Source organism: Harmonia axyridis, chromosome 4 (genome assembly GCF_914767665.1).
Source record: "Harmonia axyridis chromosome 4, icHarAxyr1.1, whole genome shotgun sequence".
NCBI classification, from domain to species: Eukaryota; Metazoa; Arthropoda; class Insecta; order Coleoptera; family Coccinellidae; genus Harmonia; species Harmonia axyridis.
Genome location: NC_059504.1, coordinates 15,445,447 through 15,468,032, shown reverse-complemented (window position 1 = coordinate 15,468,032; position 22,586 = coordinate 15,445,447). Strand labels below are relative to the sequence as shown.

Sequence of the window (22,586 nt, the reverse complement as noted above, 5' to 3'; positions counted from 1 at the left end):
ACTACTGAAAACGAAAAATTGTCACTCTATGGAAAACATCCTTCAAAATCAGATGTTCGTAAATATTCTTTGAGATTAGACTATAATAAACAAAACATTGAGCACATGTAAAAATAAAAGAAATTGACTAATTTCAAAAAATTTCAAACAATGAGGCGAACATTTTTAGTACCGAATTTGGACCCTTTGAAGTAATTATAATATTCTCTTTTCCCTCTTTTATTTCAATACTATTCATTTTAGGGAGATTCCAAGTTCTGATTCAGACAAAATTGTTGTTGTTTCTATCATTGGGAAAACTGCCTTTAGCTCTCATGGATTCAAAGTTAAAGAACTCGGTAGAATGTTTTCTTCTGATCATCAAAGGAGAGATTCAGATTTATGGGTAAATCAAATATTTAATGCAGAAAGCATGTTTTTCACTCATTTCCATTATAGCATACTATTGAGGGATATTATGATGAAGAGAACCAAATCGTTTATTTACATGCTCACACACTTTTAGACACAGACTGCCTCTTAAAACACTATGAATCGATAAGAATTAGTGAAAGATACAAAAATGATGAGTATGATTTTCTCTCTGTTTATGATGAAGTAAAAAATATTGTTTCTAAAATAATGTTATTCCTATTTTACTCAAGTCATATAGTTATTTTATCTCATCCTGGATCATCATTTGATACAAATTATGTTCAGTATTTCAAAGCTTTAAATACTTTAAGGTAGGTTTATTATGATTTTATAAATGTAATATTTTAAAAATTAATTTTTTTAGTCAGAAATTAACAAGCAAAGCACCAAAGTTTTTCGAGAACTTAGATGATATAAGCAAGGACTGGTTGATGAATGGTAGAACTTGTATTCCAAGATTATTATTTTATTTTGAAAGATGTCCTAAAGGGGTCACAAATATTAAAAAATTGGAGCATAATATGGAAGATAGAATATACCATATTTTGAAAAAAACTAGAATACTGACAGTTCCTTAGTAAGTTCTTCATTTTTGTCACATTGTACGTAATATAATTATGTATTTCAATACTAAAATTGATAATTATTAATTACAATTTTTTTTAGTCCAATTTTTGCATTGCCTTTGAATCAAGAATTTGTGTATGTTTCTCAAGAACCGGTAGTAGATATTAAGAGAGAAATGTTGAGAGGACTAATATCAGACTGCCAACCTGGTGGAGCAATCACAATGACAGCACCCTTTTCCACACAAACGGAACATGAGCATAGCTTTAAAAAGATGCTGAAAGAGCATATTAAGCAAGCTAGAAGTAAAGGTTTTTACGATCCAGTTATGCCAAGGCAATCTTCTTATATGGCTTCTCATTTTGAAGTAAGATTTTAGTCTAATTATTAATCAAAGATGCATATTGAAAATTTGTTGATGCTGGAATTCATTCTAATGAAAAATAATTATCACAAACAAAAAGTTTGAAAAAGAGTTTTTACTATGGATAAAGTTTTAAAGGATTCCAATACTTTCAGCTACCTCTTCTCAGCACCTGGGTCGATGCTACAAAAATCATGTACGACCGCGTGATTATAACCAAATTTTCGGCTCATCTCAATATAGAAACTAAATTTTCTGAGCAAAGATGTTTGAAAGTCCTTCCAATAGCTTTAGCCAAATATCAGGAGGGCTTACCTCCCCATTATGGAAAAGCTGAACACGAGGCTCGTTTGGCAGTTGCTTTGAATCTATTCCGGGCTCAAGCTAGAGGAGCTCTATATCCAAAATATGCGAAGCAGTTACAAAAAGATTGTCTTGACCACTGGACTAATGGTAGACAGCAGTGTGAGGCACCTTCTTTGACGGGAAATCCATGCAAATTGCCAAAACACGACTGTGACCAAGACCATGTTAGCGGTTTTGTGTACAAAGGTAAGATGAAAACTTTAGTTTTATACATAATATGTATAAGATCAAATACAAAAATTATTTTCGAAAATGAAGTGTGACATCTATTAGCAAAAGTTTAAACTATAGCTATGTTATCAGAAGGAATCTATTCAATCCTCCTAATTAGAAGAAATCTCTTTGGTCTTAATTAGAAGAAACCTGTTTAGTTTTTCTACTTGGAAGAAATCTGTTCTGTCCTAATTTGAAGGAATCTGTTTAGCTCTGATTAACAGAAATCTGTTTAGTCCTTTTGATTAGAAGGAATCTGTTCCGCTATTGAGACATCTGCCGGCAATAGAAAAAACATGTGTCCAATGGTCTTCACACCTATAGATGGCAGAAATTTCAAATATGGAAAGTTGAACTAGATGTCACTAAAATCGATTTTTTAGTCTGAATATAATTTTTTCGATCTATCTCTTCATCTTCTTTATTGTATTCTAATTTTTTTCTAGCTGCTTGCGATTGTGGTAGAAAGATTGGTTCCAGAGATGACCCATACAATGCTAAACAAGCCAATTACACATTTTACCAACAAATGGCTAAAGATTGTTATTGTTCGAAAGTGGAAAGGATACCATTATCGATATTGGAATCTTCAATTGAACCACACAAATCTGCTTGTTCAGATAGTGATGATAAAGACGAGAATTCAGATACGGTAGCCCGAGTCATTTCTTCACAATATTTGATCGGAATGCTAACCCTGAGCTCGCCGCCTGGATTTCTTCCAGAATTTTCAAGCTGGTCTCTAGTTTCCATAGGATTATCCTCTTTATATAGTCATAATATAGGTTTATCGGAATCTTACCATCCTGGTTTTCTCAGTTCCACGAATTACCTGCTTCCATGGGATGTAACAGTGTATGCTAAGACTAAAGCTAACATGTGGCCACAGTTAAGCAGGTCTTCAAATAGAGGGAGGAGGGGGCGTTCCACGGGAAGTTTGCCGCAGTTTACAGTGAAAGTATTCATCGGAATGGAATACGAATGTCCACAGGGACATAAATTCATGTTGTCATCTCCTGATAAAATATTGAAAGCGACTCCTGGGAGCATGGTGAAGGATACGGGACACAAAATAGCTGAGTCCGATATGCCCCTATACTTCCCATGTGCTTGTAGAGCAGCTAAAATTGCTCAATTAATGCGGATTCACATAGTAACACCTAAAGCACCTGTACACTGCACGTTGAACCCTAGAGTAAGTATATAATCTTGATTTTATTGTTTTATTCGGGTCAAGACCATAACTGAATTTATTATCGAAATTATTTTAAGCATAATTCATCATTTTATTTGTATCTCCAATTCATCAACATTGTGTATAATTATTTGATATTTCTTACGACATTTGGCTTCAGTAGATTATGTCATTAAATCGTGGAAATATACATGATTCAACAAGGTCAAGAAATTGTTAAAATATTCCATAAAAATCTGTACACATTTGTGAATATTTAGAGAAATTTAAGGAGAATTCATGGACGACATTATTCAGTTGATTGACTCACTGTATGTCGTACAACTCAGTACTTTGTATAGGAACTCTTATATATGTAAATAAAATTCACTTTCAAATTTGTCTACATTACAACGAACAGTGAGTCAATTAACTTGATAATGTCTTTCATGAATTTTTCTTAGTATTTACAAATGAGTACTGATTTTGATGAAATTTCAACAATTTTTTAACGTTGTTGAAGCGTGTATATTTCCATTATTAAATGACATAAGAAATGTCATTGGTGCCATCATAACCATCTTCAATTGTAAGATTCCAATTGAGAAATTCTATACATTTTGCCTTAATGAACTTTTTTTAACAGGTACAACCTGCAGCAAATGCGCCAATTTTTGTACCAACTTTTGATGGGCCTCTAAAGCTATCTCAATCCTCCTACTGGGTGTTGCGATTACCCTATGTGTATGTGGCTGATAAAGAGCATTTTCCACAAAATACTTATGCAAGACTCCTTAAAGACACATTTGGTGTAAGCGAAGCTGACTGACACAAAACAAATCAGATTTGAGAACTTCAGGTGTTTTGGATGTTAATATTTTGCTCATACTTATACATTATTCACAATTGTCGAGTAATCAAGCTTCTCCCAGGAAAATTAAGTTCTTAACTATATCAAATTTAACATTTACTTCGACTGATTTAAAAAAAAAATATTACTGAAGGTGTTGCAACTGCAATAAGTAATTGTATAAGTCCAAGAGTAAAATTAATTTAGTAAAATACAATCTTTTGTTTCACCTGATTTTCATAAATAGGTGTTTCTGTGCTTGTTCCATGGAAACTGCGCTCAAATGTCTATAATTTTCGAATTTGAGCTGAGAGTGATCTTAAATTATTAGGTTTGAGTCACTGATTCAGGCCCGGTCTGGCTCCATTGGAGGCCCTCGGCTAGATGCTGATTTGAGGCCCCCCTTCAGGAAATAAGACGAGAACCTCCCCCGGCAGCGAAAACGTTCTCTTGAATAATTTTTAATTTACACGCTTGTAAAGGGTGTTTTTTTCAGAGCTATAGAACATCAAATTGCAATAAAACAACGATGGATTATTCGATTGACATGAATTTTATTTATCCGCAAGATGATCTTGTGGCATTACATTTTGAATATGATTTCTGGCATATGACCGCCACGGCTGGCTCGGATGTAGTCCAATCTGGACGTCCAATTTTCGATGACTTTTTTCAACATTTGTGGCCTTATATCGGCAATAACACGGCGAATGTTGTCTTCCAAATGGTCAAGGGTTTGTGGCTTATCCGCATAGACCAATGACTTTACATACTCCCACAGAAAGTAGTCTAGCGGTGTTAAATCACAAGATATTGGAGGCCAATTAACAGGTCCAAAACGTGAAATTAGGCGGTTACCAAACGTGTCTTTCAATAAATCGAACGAGCACGAGCTGTGTGACATGTTGCGCCGTCTTGTTGGAACCACAGCTCCTGGACATCAAGGTTGTTCAATTCAGGAATGAAAAAAATAGTAATCATGGCTCTATACTGATCACCATTGACTGTAACGTTCTGGCCATCATCGTTTTTGAAGAAGTACGGACCAATGATTCCACCAGCCCATAAAGCGCACCAAACAGTCAGTTTTTCTGGATGTAACGGTGTTTCGACATACACTTGAGGATTAGCTCCACTCCAAATGCTGCAGTTTTGTTTGTTGACGTAGCCATTCAACCAGAAGTGCGCTTCATCGCTAAACAAAATTCGCTTATGAAAATCGGGAACAACGGCAATCTCCTTTTGGGCCGATTCGACGAATCTACGCCTTACTTGATGATCGTTTGGCTGAATTTGATGAATTGCCAAACCAAACTGAGAATAAATCACTTGACAGCTGTTAAATCGGTCGCCATCTTGAACAGTAACGCCAACTTAAAGTTATATACCTCGAAAAAAAAACACCCTTTACAATGCAAGTCCACTCGAGTCTACAACTACAGTATTTTCTAGAAGCCTTTCATAAGCTTTTTATCGAATGATACACCGTACAAAAATAGCCAATTGGTCCATAACTGCTTCCTATATCTTTGGTAAAGTCTACCTTAACGTTTAATTGAAATAAACTTGCCAAAAAACATCTTTTCAAAAATTTTTTTAGTTTAGTTTTTTAGGGCCCCCTTGGCCGGGGGCCCTCGGCGATCGCCGATCTGCCGACCTGGCCAGACCGGGTCTGCACTGATTAAGAATTTTGAGGCAAATATCCATTCTGTGGCTGTCATGTACACGATAACTCCAATACTGGTTTAGTTCATTAGGGGGCAAAACCCTTCAGATGCTTCCAGATTTATACATAAATTGAAATTTGTTTTTTCAATTAAAAGAATTTCCATCTGATCTATCTGAAACTCAAAAATGAGGAAAAAACAAAATGAAGAAATAATGAAATATTGGGTTATGTAGAGTTTTATTTTTGACATTTGAATTTTTTCAATGCAGTTTATGTTCATTAATAAATATTTATATATATAAAAACATAATATTTACAGACATGAAAATATTGATTAGCATAATGTATATTAAATAATAATGTAAATATTAAACATTAGGTAAAAAATTAAGGCATATAAAATATTTTGAATTTCTTAACACTGAGTTAGTGGTTTTTCAAATACCTTACTAGGAAAATATTAATTTATAGACACTTTCGTTGAACCTCTTAGAATATGGTGATTTATGAACAATCGTACCATAGCATGAGATATTTAAAGGTTCAGTGCTGAATTGAAATAATATTACCAACAATTAGAATTATTTTTTCTAAACAATTCCTAAAATGGAACCGTCAAAAGTAAGCAACCATACATGGTTTCCTATCAAACATTTCTCCACAAAACAGCCCTGCGTTCACCTAATCTAATGATAAACATTTTTACAAATACAAATTTTGGAATGACACAATTAAGAAAATTTATTGTTTTTATGGACGTAAATCGTGCAAAGATACTCGCGTTTTGAGAAAAAGCTCTTTCATTGGCACAAAACAATTAGTGGATTAAGATAAGTATCAATTTTTCCTAATCCGCTTAAAAAATTTTTATATTGCTGGATTTCAAAAGAAAATAAAGATATGTAAATTAAGAAAAAGACAGACGGTAAAAAGCGCTGTGAATGAATAAAAATATAACAATAACTGGAAAAACATGAAATTATATAACAAGGGCCATATCTTTTTTGTTAGGAAGATTAACTTTCTTTCCTTGCCACAGAGAATTATGAATAGTAAAAGCGTCTATTGTTACTGTTAAATGTTTTGTGTGTATTTGGGAAAAACATTTGGTTCCAGAGTTGTACCTGAAAATAAAAGTTTTTCGTAATTTATCACTCAACACACATCAATCTCAATACTCACTTGAAAAATTTGTCGAACATTCTATCATTTACATGCTTAGGTCCAGTACCATAGAGTTTAGCTACTTCTTCTCTATCTGGGCAGTAGGAGTAGAGCGCCCTGAATTGACATCCGGCATCCCGGAATAATATTAAAAAGTGTTTACTTTCCGATTTACCAATTTCATCTAAAACTCGTCTTTTTGCTTCTTTATTCACAACACCCGGAAATACACAATATTCAACGGCATTCAACATAAGTCCTCTGTTAGATTTAGTGGCAGGCTGTTTGTAAAGACGAGGACCTGAAAAACAACAGTGTTCAGTTAGTAATGAATAGATTTTGTTGCGGTTTTCACAAGTAGATTCAACTCATCTTGGAGCAACATTCAGGCTTCATTTTATCCAAATTGATGATTGATAGTTTCGAATATAATCAATATATTTATGTGTATTGCTAAGCACTTTCTTCCTCCTTTCTTTGTAGACATAGAAACTACATTTAATGAATTACAATAAAAATTAGTATGGAAGATTAAAAAGAATAACAGTTTCCACAGGTAAAATGTCAATATTCCATTGAACTTGGATGAGAGTAAAAAAGTGTAAAATCATTCAAACAAGTGTCTTGATACGAATTAGTAATTCACCAAATTATGATTATTGCACTCTAAATTAATAAATAGAAATAAAAAGGGATTGCTGAATCGAACAAAACAAATATTCTCACCGTTATAATCCATCATACTGCTAGGTGTAGAGCTAATATCACTAGAACCGTCGTCAAACATCCTTCGTCCTTTCGACATCAGACCGGGCAGTGATCCAGGTCCTGATGGTGAAGGTAGGTGCCTCAAACTGCCCATACCGGGAGATGGCGCTCTTCTCGGCGGTGTTGCTCTACCTAGACCAGAGTCAGTCTCGCCATACCGATAAGCAAAACTATCCTGATCAGAGCTAGAACCTGCAGAAGGAAGCAAAGGTAAAATTTTATATGGACAAGGACGCAGTTTTACTTTGGAATGATTGAGAAGAAATAACAAAAAATAATCAAAATTCCATCACTTTCAAATATTTAATAACTTTTGTCTCAATTAGAATCACCAAAGATTAATTGTTGCATGGATTTTGTTTTTTCTTCCCTAGAATGTACAAAAATTAATATGGAATATTTTAGTGACGGTTAAATTTTGTTTATCTGTTTAAAGTGATTTTAGCATTGAAAATCGTGAATTTAAGTTACTTTCGGTTAATCATGAGTTCTGAAATATTAATTATCTGACATATCGCCAAAGGTTATTCCTTGTTGCCATAGTGCTTCAATACATACTACTACAAATTGAATCCTCTAGTTTAAATTTAATCTAAATGTTTCATAATAGAATTTCCTATTCCTATTGTCAACAAATTTTATGCTACCAAAAGTCTAAACTATACGATTAGTATTTGATAAATATTCAATTAGTTTAAATTTTCATAGAATACAAAACATGAAAGGCTTGAAAGGAAAAACATTAATAACAAAAAATTCAAACGTGCAAGTGCTGAAAATATAAATTCAATTTGAAATGCATAAACGAAAAATCATCGAAAAAAATCGATAGATTGAAATAGCACATTGAACACAAAAAAAAAGTTGCATAATGACAAATTTTGTCGATTTTCTTTTACTCTATAAATCCAGACCAAGTGTGATATGAATTATAAAATTAGCTGATCGATAAAAAAGCACAATGGTCTTGAAACATAATCAAATCCAAGAAACGTATGCTGTTTCTACTACCAGTGTCCTATGTAAATAAAGCTCCCAATAAAAGTTAAATAACCAACAAAATGTGCAAATACCTATTCATCACTTTTACTATAATGAAATCCTCCAACTAGTGGAAACTGATTTATAGTGGAGAATGGGACTTCAGTCCAAAATTATCCCTTCTAAAGGGAATAAATAATTGGACGGATCTAGATATAAAAGTATTCAAAGGCTACGAGCATTTAACTTCAGCTAAATACTTTCTCATAACATAAACAACTAATTCTAATACAAGAATGTACATAAATTAATCTATATAGCAATGTAGGGACTTCAATTGGACCATTCTATAAATCAAAAAACGTTTAGAATGTCAATAAACAATATTTTAAGTGATATATTATACATAATAGAGAGGTCAGTTTAATTCAGGAGACGTTTAAATCATCAATTGATATTAATATCCCACAAAATATCTGAAAATGAATGAAATTCCACCGCTCAATTTTTTGGAAATCACTGTAGAATTTGATATCTTTGGACTCATCCTGTATATTTATAAATTGAAAACGTTTCTTCACAATGGTAATTTGAAATTTTAGAAAAGTTAGTTTTAGTACCCCATATAATCTAAACATTTTAAACTGTTGAATTTAGAGCGGTGATGCTATGAAGAAATTTGTTCAGCATCAAAAGCCCTTTGAAGTCGACTACAATGCCATAAAAAATGTAAGAGACAGAATAGGAGAGACCATAAACGATTCATGCCCCACAACCACAAAGCGAGCCATCAATATGGGGTGAGACATCTTACCATATAGATTCATAAGAGAGCTAGACTTGCGCCCTTTAAAGTTTTGATAAGTGGAAAACTTAGATCGGCCTCGGGCCTGTGCAGGCGAAGGGTCTGCAAAAACATTGTTACATACATAGGCTACTGTCCATTTCATTTAAACAAGAATTATCCACCCACAATTTACCTAAAATACGCTCTTATAAGGCGGCACCATGCAAATTAAACTAACCAACCCTCCCCTCAAAAATATAAATCTTCAACAAAGGAAATATTCAATAATAGCTTAAATTTGTATCTTGTTATACAGGGTTTTCGAATAAGAGGTTTCATTTTGAATAGCCCGCTATGTAAGCAGCTGTCACTTTTGAAGTTGACATCTTTTGACAAGTAAAAACTACAACAACATATTGAAATTGTTAAAATTCACTACAAAAATGGTAAAATCACAGTTTGCTAAACTGAAGCACTTTTGGGTTGTCATGAAGCACCTTCTTTCCATCCTCAATGTGTCACTGAACACACTGGACTTTACTGGACCTTATTCGAAAGTGAGGCTGTTGCAATTATTAAGGTGAATGGATTTCTCTACCGAGCTATGCTGATGACGTTTATTTTCATCAAGACACACAAGCAACTAAACAATCCCAATTTTGCAAGAAAAGTTTCCTGGCTGTATTACTGGAAGAAATAATCACAATTCACCACCGATATCTTGGACTTTAACATCTTTAGACTTCCCCCTTTGGAGCCTCGTGATCAATAGGGTTGATGTCAATGCTCCACAATGCTGCAACTGTAGCCTTGGAGGCCTTTTGGCTGATCTCGTTTTCCATCGTTAATGGCATACCTTCCTCTTTACCAAATAAAAATCTCTTGAAATATATTCGTTTATTTCTAATATCAAAATGAAACCTCTTATTGGGAAACCTTTTAGCATGAACTGAAAATAGTAGAGATCCAAACGAATAATGGAGCTAAAAATGAGTATGACTGAACTTTCGATAGTTATAAATGTAGACAAAAATTTTTTCACAATTTCAAACAACAAAGACATAAGCATATTAAAAATACATCAACAATCACCTTGAATTGAAGTCCTCGAGGATACAACTGAAACAAATACATTAGAATAATTGATAAATGTTGGGTGGATAAGTCCAACGACGACATCACGAATACCAATTTTAATCATCAAAAATACCAAAAACACCACCTTAAATGAAATGGATGCAATTGAAAAAGGAACGTAATGAAAATATAATAAAAATGGGCGTGCTCCATCTAATACTTGAAAACCTACTACAAATATGATTACAGATACGTATCGTTGCAAAATACTAACATGAAGCCGAAAATAATGGAACGGAAGAAGCCATACTAACCTCTGCTATTTTTATACGAGCTGCGCCTTCCCAAAGTTTGATTGGCACTTTGACAGGGCGACATTCCCCTGCTATCGTCAGGGGAATCTGAAATTCACCAACACCTCTAGTGACTAACAGGGAAAAATGAACCAGCACCATCAAGATGGGTTCGTCTTATCTCATTTTGAACATATTTGTTAAATTTTCAAAACACTTTTATGTTAGACATAAAAGTAAAATAACCTATCGAAATGATGTATCCCTATCCAGAAAAGAAAATTAGAAAAATTTGAGATATCAGAGGAACATCTTGATGGTGTTCAAATTGCAGCATATTGCAGAATAGGCCATTCGACTGATATTCAGTTATGCTTCTTGAGCACATGAAAAGTATGCATTTTCCATTTGAATGATTATTTCTCAACATGGCGTCACTTGGATATACAGGATGTTCCTCCATCGACGCGACGCTGTATTATGATTGAGCGCTGATATTTTGTTTTTTTTTTTCAACGCACTATCATTAGGCTTCATGAGAGCTGCATAATCTAATTGTTTGGAAGTACACAGGGAGTACACTTTTTTGGTATACCCTGTGTATTTCCTTACAATTTGAGAATGTAGCTCTAAAGGAGCCTAATTATACCGTGTCATGAGAAATTAGAAAATTTCAGCGCTTATCCCTAATAGGACGTGTCGTCAATGGTGGAACACCCTGTATAAACAGCTTCGTTCTTGAAAGTCTAATCTATATTGTCAAAAGGCCTAATGCATTTGAATTAAATCTTTCATTTTGAACTTTGATATTTACATTTCAAAATGAAAAAGTATTTTATCAGTGATATTTTCCAAGATATCTAGAAAACTTCCTAACTAATGCCAATATCATCCAATCAAGTATGAATAAATTTTAAATTGAATTCAATATTTAATTCTTATAACTATTGCCACAGTCAGGTTTCTAGATATCGTAAACACCTCATCCGAAGTGAACTACAGGTCACTACCAACTACTTAAAATAAAAATGTACATCAAACAAAAACACACCTCTGTACAGCATACCACTGCTCAGACTTCTATCAGCCAAGCTATCCTGAGAACCTCTATAATAGTCGCGTTTCATTGTAGAGTGCGGTGAAAAAGAATTAGCTGAATGGGAAAAAATAAAAGAAAAATCAGCATGCAGAAGCTGGGATAAAACAATAATTAAATAAGGGATTGTTTTGAATCCCGTAATCGTTTTGCAAAAACACTCCATTCTCTCTCTAACAGAAGCATGGAAGTGATAACTTAATCTTTGTCAGTGCCAAAAATAAAATCAATCAGTATCATCCAAAACGTTACTTATTCATTTCAATTGATTCTCATCAAATTCAGATCAGAGAACTGAAATCGAAATAGAACCAGAGTCGAATTAAATGTAAATCAAAGTTGAAATTAACAATGTGATCCAGCTCGAAGGACCAAAATGTTTAGTATTTATTTATAATGATTTTTAGCAAATTTATAGTCGATACACATATGGTGCTTGATCGCCTGAATATTGTTGTGAAATTATTTTTAAATCTATAAAATAGCAAAAAAAATGGGATGATAAACACCTGCGTGCATTTTAGCAAAACTTATCTTTGAACCCAATATGACACATTCAACTCTCAAATAAAAAAATATTGATAATCGTAATAAATGAATAAAAAAAAAAATGCTTTGAAAAAACTAGTTTTTCGTCACATACAGGAACTAGAGCGCAAAACAAAGAACACCGTCAGCACATTAAACAAAAATATTCGTAAGAACTCACCTGTCAGATTCGATGTAGAACCTTTCTTTCCTCTGCTGGGCTGTAACATACCTTCTGCCATCTCGACTGAACCACTGTCGATGTGAATTGTCTTGGGTCTGGGCCTTACAGAGGCTTTCGGCCTAATTTTAGGAGTAGGTTTCATTGCAGCCATGTATTCCGATTTGTCGATGCTTTTACCCTGAAATAAAAAGAATATTCAGAAATAATAATACATTTCTGCTGGAAATAGCAAGACCACTTGTTCAGTTGAATAAAAAAAAATTAACGCTCTTTAAATGAAAATAGTACTTTGAAGAAATGAAGAGCAATTTAATTTAAAATATAACTCATTCAAAACTGAATACTCACTAAAGACCAATAAATAAAAGACATTTTTTCTTTTAAATTATCATAAAAAATTAGTGGATTTGTTTGATCACCTCCCTTAAACTGTGGAGAGTAGCAGATGAAACCCCAGAATAGAAATAACTAAAATATGAGTGAGAGTAGAAAATAGAAAACATCAATAACAACCAAAAATAGATTTCCGTCTTCTTTGAATTCCAAGTTATTTATAACACCCCTTATGTGAAGGCGGTTTAAAGGTAAAACTTATGGCGCCAAATTTGAACCGAAATAAAAGATGAATATTCAGAAGTAGTTTTTTCTTCAACAGGTTGCAGAATCATCAAAATAAACGATTTTATAGTATATTTTATGGTTCGTACTAACCTCTCTTTCTGCTTCTTCTAGAGCTTTCTTCAACTTGTATTGCTCGAATATTGCAGCTCGTCTAGCAGCCATTTCTTCTTTCCTTCTAGCTTTTTCTTCTTCCTTTGCTTTCTCCTTTTCTTTCTTCACTCTTGCCTCCTCTTCTTTTTTCGCTTTAGCTTCTTCTTGTTGCTGCCTCCTTTGAAGGGACAACATCATTATCCTCTCTTTCTTTTTCTCCCTCTCATCTTGCAAATCCTAGGAAAATACACAAAATAGAATGTACCTACATTTTCAATAGGACGTTCCAGTGATAGTAGAGGAGTTTTTCAATGAGAATGAGATGTTTCACTTTGAAAAGCCCGGTAGCTGACCTGGCACTTTTGAAGCAGTATGAATGGATTCGCCACATAATTAGAAAATAGTATATTATGTAACAAGTGGGGAAAGTCCAACTTTTCTCGCGAGTGTGGAAGTTTGTGACACGAGCCTGAAAGGCGAGTGCCGCAAACACACGAGCGAGAAAAGGACTTTCTCCACATGTTGCACACTATACTTTTCCTACAACTGCACAAATTTCAATAATTCAAGTAATGGACTTGATTCAAATCAAAATGACCTTCGTTGGCACTATGTGCTAATTTATTGCATAGAAACGACTCAAAAGCCCAATTTCATTCGTCTACCAAGCGAGGTGTGGGCAAGTGCCGTGAGAAATAATATTTCCCACAGTATGAGCAATACATAGTTTTGAAATTGGGTAAGCTATAAAGAATACGCTACTTTTCATAGCATAGCTATGCTATTTAATTGAAAGAGCTCCAAATAGAGCGAGACCCGTCTATCGCTACTCACCTTTGATGACAGCACGTCAGGGTTACATTGACTGGATAAAATTTTGATTAGCTGCCGGTTTCTGAGCCTAAACATGGCGGCTTTTTGTTTACATTCTCCGTTTCCCTGGTTTTGGAGATTTATTCGAAATGTAAGGCCCATTTTATTAAGTCACTGTAGTTGGTATTCTTCAGTTGAATAAATCTGTTCTATATACAAATCTATCATTTTCAATAATTTTAATTTTGACGAAGTGTCAGTTCAGTCAATCGTAGTCACAAGTTCTATGGTTAGGCCCCGCCCCATTCACCATTTTTATGCTCAATTTGAACGTATTGCCCCACTATGTTTGATTAAGTCGCTGTAGTCAGGGTTAGCCGATATTCTTATTTACAAACTATTTTTTGCGCTTGAAGTAAAATTTTACACACTGTTGTATAAATTTTCAATCATTTTTCGATCTCTGAACGCTGAATAATAAAATCATAAATGCATAATCTACTCACCGGATCAGGATTCTGCAATTCGTTCCCTATAATTATGGCCGAAGCTGTTTGCAACCTTCGCCTCTCCTGACTAGAATCGTTTCTCTCTCTTATCCTCTCCCTTTCCATCATAAGCTGCTGCCTCCTATGCTCCTCCTCCTCCCTATCCTTTCTCTCTTTCTCCTCCTGCAGTTCCCTCTCCAGCTGCTGCTTCCTCTCCAGCCTGTCCAGCTGTTCCCTCTCCTGCCGCCTACTGCTGAAGCTGTTTTCGTCCGAATCCACGAAGCTCCTCTCCTTCTTCGGCGAGCCCCTCTTCGTCCTCAAGGGCGGTTTGGGTCGCTTGGGCTGCTCGTTATCGAAACTTATGTAGAAACCTTTTTGACTAGTTGGGTCGTTATCGAGACTGCTAACTTCTGCGATCGGTATCTCCTTGCTTTCTCTACAAGGAGGGGAGGATGGCTGGAAGGAGTTCCTTGAGATTGAAGGCCTGGTCGGGGAGGGGATACGGTAGGTCCTTGTGCCGGAGGTTATGTTCAGTCTGCCGATACCTGCAAACGTCATATGTCGGATTAAGAATGGCATAACCTCTAAAAGGCCACTTATTAACACTTAGTCTCTGAAAGAGATCTCAACGCAATGAATACTATGAATAAAAACTGAGTAAATACTAATGATAGACATTTAAAGACCTATTTCTATATTCTATTAGTTTATACAAACTGGTAAAATAAGGAGAACGAAATTTGTAGTTTTTTTTCCTTGAACACTTCAACCGATTTTATCAATTATTTTCTTGAATTGTAGTTTGATTCCACGGAAAAATAACTATTTAAATGCTATCCTTATTTACTTCCTTTTTTGTTATATACAGGCATTTCATTCTTCCATTCGGATTGCAGAGTTTAGGCTGTTGGGAATATACATATCATTTTACCAATTGGGCCATTCGGATTATAGGGTACTTCGGATTATCCATTCATTACCTTATACAAATATGATATTCCTTACAGTAACCTGTAGTTATTAGCTACATAACGGAATAAAAAACGATACAAACCTTCAAGAGCCTGTTCATCCGAATTTCCTATGAACGAAATGTTCTGAGGCTCCATATCGTCGGCAGATGGCGCAGGTATCGGCGCATGCGTGACGCTTAGCTTCCTCTGCGGCGTCAGCTCCATCTGTTGGAGGCTGACGGGGGACCTCTTGACGTCGTCCATCAGCTGCGATATCTGTTTGTGGATCCTGTGCTGAGGCGACGCAGAGGGTGTGCTGTGCGATGTTCCGAACGGGGTACTCTGTTGCTGGTGTAAATACTGTTGGCTCAACGTGAAGCTATTAGAATGGTGGACGGTACGGTTGTCGCCATTCTGATAGGGGCTGGTTTGAAGCCTAGAAAATCGATTAATATTGACTTGGAAAGCGGGTATTGAATGGTGAATTTTTGGAATAACGTTCTTTACCGCGAATTGAGGCAGAAACCGTCATGTAAGGAAAAAGCGTTATGAATTGATAGATTCAGAAGAAGCAATGCTTTTTTCATGAAAATACACGATAGAATCCATTACCTCTCCGATTTATCGTGCAACATGAATCCCGCAGGGTTTTGAGGCCTTCCCCACGTTCTCATATTTTCTGATTGATGATAGTTGTCCATTTGGACAGGCAGCGGCGACTGGGACTGCTGAGCCCATGTTCTCCTCTGAGGCGCCACGGGCTGAGGTATATGCGGAAGGTGCTGAGCAGCCTGTTGATCGTGTAAGAAAAACTGGGGTTGTGCTGTGTACAGGGACTGGGGTATGTGGGGTACGCTTGACGACTGTTGTAGCGGAATTGGATATACTGTAAGATAAAATCAATGTAAGGTACAAAAGATATCAACGATCTGGTCAGTAGGGTATAGTTTTCGAATTTCACAAAACGCCTACGTCATCAGTGACGTCAGTGGAATTGTGACGAAATGATAGAGAACATGACTTACTTACCTTGTGGACTAGGAGGATGATAAATTGGCGTATTAAACGAATGTTGAGTTGTATATTGTGGTGTCAAGGGCGACTGATATTGCTGTTGTTGTAAAGCTTGAATCTGCCTCTGTTGTTGTGCAATTAGGTTCTGCTGTTGAGCAGCCTGTATCTGATTTTGCTGACTGGTCAATCTTTGTATATCGTTATGAATATCATATAGACTAGAATCAATTCTGCAAAATGAAAGTACTTAGTTGGATTACTCAATTTTTTTGAAATCATGCATTTAAAATCGGAATAGTAAAAGCACAAATAAACACAAAGAAATAACAGAACAAAAGATATATCACACGTACTGAGCAATAGATTGTTGGTATTGTTCCATGTTCATGTTTTCCAACTCTGGAGTTCGTTTTGTTTCCATAAAGCTCTGGTCGTTATCCATCCACTTCCTTTCTACTTTAGCTGCATCATCAGTTACATCCTGTAAATCGCAATTATGACAAAATTAAAATGCATCTAGTGAATTAAAGATTAAAACAAAATCTAACTGGATATATAACAAAAATACAATACTTGAAATCAACTAAAACAACTAATTCATTCAAAAACAAAAATGCATATACCGAAACAAAAAAAAAAAATTATACCTTCAAAGTAAATGGCCTCTCGGATTTAACTGAAACAGGATCTGGGTTTGGGCTTTGGGTTTCTGAGCCCTCAGTGGAATTAGAGTTAGAATCATTTTCTGGAGTTTTTAGTAAGTTACCTTTACCCTGAAAGTTAGTTATATATATAAGACTACCAACCACCTCTTCGCTTTTCAGGCTACACAGGGTGACAACGAAATTCTTATCTAATGCTGTGGTGCAATTCGACATATTAGAACTTTTAACACACTTTAATTCTGTGTCGTATGGAATTACTGGATTAGAATCACACACGGAGTTGTTTTCATGCTGATGTTGCGAAGTGAGAATAACTTAGCAGAAAATTGTCGATAAAATAAACGAGTGTTGCACTTGTGCAAGTTATATTGTGCCAATAAATTCATTTTTTAATAATACAAAACGCGATTTTATAAGGGATGTATCAATAAGAGCACAAGATTCGATAAAATGTTTGGAAGGCGGTATGGCAAGTAGTGCCGTCCTGCTGAAAGTACTTTCATTCATCCTAAAGCTGTGTGTTTTTTATCACATTCAATTAATTGTGAGTTCACTTCAATAAACATAAAAATTATTGACTTAACTTATTATTAGTGAGTAGTGACAGTGATTCCACATTTAAAAAAAAAGTACTCAAATTTTTTCCAAATCATTATTAATGATAAAACATATTCGATTGAATTTTTTGTCTTCAATAACGAATGAGAAAATTTGATTGCCATATTATATGAATTCTGTTGAGATCAACTGAAATGAAACTTCGAGGAATTTGGTAGAGGGCCCTAAAGCTATTGTGTCAATAAACTATATATCTAAAATGAAAACTTCATAACAGGAACAAATTCAAAATGATGCAATTAAAATGTTGAAACATGCTTGGTGATAAAATTTTCATGCACCTGTTGTTATCTACATTTGTACTTATAGATTCAAATGGAAAACACATTCGCAAACGCTCAAAGTATATTCAAAAAGAATTTCTCAATTTCTAGTTCAACCTAATTTCTCTCCTACATTTGAAATAACACATAATCATTTCCTATTAAAGAAAACCGCTTCTGAGATGTTCAGTTTTTGTAATAGATCGCATAACAACTAAACATCTCTAAAGTGGGCGGGATCTCATAGTTCCGCCCCCTCTGGTGTAAGAAGTATAAATCCTGCATTCATTTACTCTCAAGAGTTCATAATAGAATGTATGTGTTATTTCTTCATACCAATAATCTTCAAAATTGATTTATCTGAACCTACATATGAAATTAACGAATAAAACCAAACAAAATACTTAGTATCACAAATTTACCTTAGTAACAGCTTGTAAGAAAGCCTGCTTTCCAATTTTTTGCCTATTCTTGTTCATTGCTAGTTCTAACCGTCTCTTTTCATTTTCTATTTGTCTTCTCTTTTCCTCCAACTTCAACCTGATGTCACTAAGTTGTGGCGTAACATTGTTCGATACACCATTTTCACCACCATTACTATCTAAACGCTGCTGATTACTACTTTGCTGTTGCCAAGTAGTTTGGTTACTTGGCAACGCCGCAAAACTAGTTTTCTTCTCACTGGGTTTCTTGTGTTCACTCTTTGTCTGGCTCTCATCACTGTCTTGTTGCATATAAACTAATTGAATTCCGCTATTTTGTTTATTGGCATCAGTAGAACTGATCCTGTTCGAAACTTCTCCATCGACTAAATCTCTGATTATATTTTCTTTATCACTATTACTAGAGTTCATCATTTTTCTTAAAGCGATGTCGTCACTACTAAGCTGCCTACGAAGCACAAATTTTTCAGTACCATTGTCCTTTTTTTCTTCGTCGTCATATCCGAATTGAATAGAGCCTTTTGCGTCCTGGATTGAAGACCTTAAGGCTACTACCGGACCTTCCACCGGAAAAGTTGGCGTTGATATTTTCCTACCTACATGCACTGCTACCTATAAGCAATACAGATAGGAATTAACAAGAACCCATAAACATTAATCTTTTTGGGGTTTCAAGCAGTGAAACTTATATTGTAAGACAGTAAGACACTTCCCTTTGTATATATCACATAAAAACAGGTTTTTTTCATTTTTGGAATTGTATTACTTACTTCTTTGTCTGGATTTCTTCCTATAAAATTTAAGTTATCTTGACTACCTCCAAAATTTTCAATTGTTAATTGAGAATCATCACTAGTGGAATTTCTTCTAGATCTTCTACCAGAAAAAGTGTTTGTTCTAGAATCCTGCCAATTACTTGGTTTACCAGCTGGTGCAGTGCTAGGTCTGTTAGAATATTCCCCTCTATACATATAGAAATATTTAATCAAGAAGAAAGACAAAAAGAATAACTATTTCAACTGAAAATTATGTTACTTCGTTTTCCAATAGGAATGATACAATTTGAAATGGTTATAGTGGCAAAAATTTTTCGACATTTACTATGTCATTTGTGACATTAACTATGTCATTTGTATTCAGTAGGTTATGCCGTTCAAACATAACTTCAACAACGTTTAGAACTTGTCGAATAGTTTTATCAAAATCAGTGCTCAATTGTGAATATAGAGAGATCTTCCAGAATTGTATGATTTCTATTGGAAAACCCTTCATGAAAGAGAGTTAAAAAGAGGAATAAACATATAAAAATAACCTTTCGTCCGCTTTGGTGTCGTTATTTTGTCTTTCTTTATTCTCCCTCAGCCTGGCAGGCATAAGAGGTTCGTCCATGACAATCCTACTCAACGTGGGTATATTCTTTCCTCTGTGCACCACGAAGGAATCTTCAGAACCCCTTCTGAGACTATCTTCGCTCATTTGACTAATACTATGCTGGACAGACTGTACAGAATTTGTTTTCCTTAGAGGCACATGAGTAGGTGCAGATCTCGATACTGTATAAGAAAAATTGTCGGATCAGAGAAAATATTGCTTAGGTCCAAACATTAATATTAGAAAGAGCTTATAAGTTATTTTAGGCAGTAGTGAGTCTCAGTGAAAAGGTAAGTGTTTATGCAATGAAGAAGTAAGTAATGATTTTATTTGATTATGTACTTTTTGATGCCATTTTTAAAATGATGAAATAGGTGAAAAAGTGGTACGTTATAGCTTCTTCATGAGATTAGCATAATTCATATAGTATCCATAATAATCAGGGTGCCTTTAATTTTAGAAGTACCAGACGTAGTCAAACATTGCTGCCAATATCAGAAAAAATTGAGGCAGCCTGTTTATGAACACTATACACAGTAATAAATAAATTTACAATGAATGAAACTGAGGTTCCATGCAATATCAAAAATAAAGAAGGATGAAACATGATCATACTCTGAAAGACATGCCTGAGTAAGATATTAATGTCCAAATAATAAACAGGGCGTAGTTCATATTGCCCAGTATGAAATACAGACTTGCGAAAATTTCGAAATCTCGAACCTATATTATATCGGAGTGGAAAATGAATTTCAAACAAGATACACACATAGAATAATGCAATAGTACATCCCACATCAACTAACACATCCATATGGAGCAATACAAAATACACAAAAAAAAATAAAAATAATAAAAATAAATATAAAATAAGAATGAACGAAAAAAATATGATCCAACGAAACGATGAGAAACTTAGGTATGAACTGCAACCAAAAATCGAAAAAAAGGGGCACTCCGCGGTGCGCCTTGGTAAAGACATCACCTAATTAGTTTTTTTTACCTTGGAACGCCGAACTATCTGCATCGTCAAGGCCACTGCGCAAGTCCGGGATGGGAACCATCACCGTCTGCAGTAAGTTGCGCTTATGCACGACTCCGTGCATGTTACGTGGAGGGAAATTCTCTACAGTTATATTGGAAGGTCAACAATGTTAAAATAAAGGTCTACACTACTTAAATGAATGTCAAACTAACTCTACAGTAATACTGATCGGTGTGTTCCGACCTTTGGATCGGTTGTGAATTGTGAAGGTGGAATTTCTGTACTTCTACTTACTGTCTTCTCTAAGTAGCTTTACTACAGCTGATTTTATGGTGGAAACTAAGGCTACACAGTGAAATTTTACTCGGGGTGAAAGAGTAACTAATGTAACTGCTACTTTGGCGATCAATAGTGAAGAAATACATTAATCTTCAATCATTTCTTCAAGAGATAGTGAAAGATCTGGTTGATCTATTACCTTTGAAAAGTTCTAAAAAAAAATGTTCAGAGAAGAGAACTGAGTTTTTTTTTAAATAAAGGTATTTCAATTCCCTAGTCAACTGACAATTCTTTGAATTAATTTTCGATTGTATTTTGATTTTGATCAGTGTTTATATCACACCCATACTGATAATAAAATTATTCATCAAATTATGTTCACCTTTTTAATTTTACTTTTTATGACATTTCTTCTTTCTTCCAATTATTGAATTATTCTTGGAACAATCATGGAAATATTGATTTATTAGGGTAAATTCTTCATCGAACATTATTTTTATGAAAATTATTCTTTGTAGCAATGACTAGGATTTGATTTATTTTCACAAATTTCTATTATTTCTTTATTCTCATTTGTTCAACTTATATATTTCTTTTGATTCAGTGCAGTCTTTGCAAAGAAAACTGAAATTAATTTTCAATTTACTTGTTTTATATTGATGGAGTTAACTTCTCAGAGACAAATTGTTTCAAATGAAAATAAATATCTAGGACGATAAACTCAGGTGAATGAATTATTTTTTATTTTCTTTTTTGGTTCCAAATTATACTACTTAGATTTAATTATTAATTTGACAAACGAGTAAATAATACTTGTATTTTGTCGAAGCTGAAGAAAACTCACTCAGAATCTTTCCAGAAATGCCATTTTCACAACTATCACAACGAACACAAAATGTTAAACCTCAGAGAAATAATAACACCAGGATAATTAGAATATGCCGCATTCATTCTAGAAGCGAAATCGTGTGTGAACTAAATATTTCCGTAATCATTGAAAAACTAACGTAATCTATAAAAAGATAGTACCTCATAAAATGTTACCTGAAAAGAGATAAATATCGTCCTGCAATTTAGTTGTTTGCTTTGATATAAAATTTTCTTTATCCAATATCCACTTATCTATTGGAGATAATTGCAATAAACCACTCGAGATGTTGGGAAAACGTTTCTTTCTTAAACGGAGATTTGTTTATTTCCTTCCTTATTTTCTCAAAAGGTATGTCTATATTCATGGCGAAACTCAATGTTTAAAAACAAATAACAGATTTTTTTTATAAATTTTCCATTAATTCATCTAAGATAGGAAGATACAAGCTTTTGGAATTGAAGAACAAAATAGTTGATTTTTGTAGCACTGACATAGTCATTCCCAATGTCATGAATTTCGGTCTGTAGTCTATAAATTTAGGTTAGAATTTAACATTAGCAGTTGCAAACTATAGAACGAATACGGCATACCATAATCGCAAATATACCTCCTTACCA

The 22,586-nt window shown here is 34.4% G+C and overlaps 2 protein-coding genes across 26 annotated transcripts in view; one reads left to right on the top strand and one right to left on the bottom strand.

The window, feature by feature from the left end:
• The first annotated feature begins 38 nt into the window (after positions 1-38).
• Positions 39-4,160, top strand: LOC123678127 (protein SMG8). Its single transcript, XM_045614963.1, has 8 exons — positions 39-191; positions 244-385; positions 439-725; positions 779-991; positions 1,081-1,348; positions 1,501-1,897; positions 2,371-3,119; positions 3,745-4,160. The coding sequence occupies exons 1-8, from the start codon at positions 151-153 to the stop codon at positions 3,925-3,927; spliced, it is 2,280 nt and encodes a 759-aa protein (XP_045470919.1). The 5' UTR covers positions 39-150; the 3' UTR covers positions 3,928-4,160.
• A 1,903-nt stretch (positions 4,161-6,063) lies between these two features.
• The window catches only part of LOC123678122 (patronin), a 67,291-nt gene continuing 50,768 nt past the window's right edge, over positions 6,064-22,586 (bottom strand). For 5 of the 25 annotated variants that reach the window (XM_045614940.1, XM_045614935.1, XM_045614938.1 and 2 more), the window contains 19 exons: positions 20,838-20,960; positions 19,776-20,016; positions 19,234-19,426; positions 18,443-19,075; positions 17,122-17,247; positions 16,828-16,955; positions 16,490-16,704; positions 16,073-16,346; positions 15,562-15,896; positions 14,526-15,052; positions 13,207-13,443; positions 12,493-12,673; positions 11,739-11,840; positions 10,709-10,795; positions 10,410-10,436; positions 9,345-9,437; positions 7,508-7,741; positions 6,800-7,082; positions 6,064-6,741 (listed from right to left, as the gene is read on the bottom strand). In XM_045614940.1, the coding sequence (XP_045470896.1) occupies positions 6,597-6,741; positions 6,800-7,082; positions 7,508-7,741; positions 9,345-9,437; positions 10,410-10,436; positions 10,709-10,795; positions 11,739-11,840; positions 12,493-12,673; positions 13,207-13,443; positions 14,526-15,052; positions 15,562-15,896; positions 16,073-16,346; positions 16,490-16,704; positions 16,828-16,955; positions 17,122-17,247; positions 18,443-19,075; positions 19,234-19,426; positions 19,776-20,016; positions 20,838-20,960 (4,184 nt within the window). In that variant the 3' untranslated portion in view covers positions 6,064-6,596. The remainder of the gene's footprint in view (positions 6,742-6,799; positions 7,083-7,507; positions 7,742-9,344; positions 9,438-10,409; positions 10,437-10,708; positions 10,796-11,738; positions 11,841-12,492; positions 12,674-13,206; positions 13,444-14,525; positions 15,053-15,561; positions 15,897-16,072; positions 16,347-16,489; positions 16,705-16,827; positions 16,956-17,121; positions 17,248-18,442; positions 19,076-19,233; positions 19,427-19,775; positions 20,017-20,837; positions 20,961-22,586) is intronic. The other 20 variants (XM_045614950.1, XM_045614945.1, XM_045614951.1 and 17 more) reach the window with 15 other exon arrangements.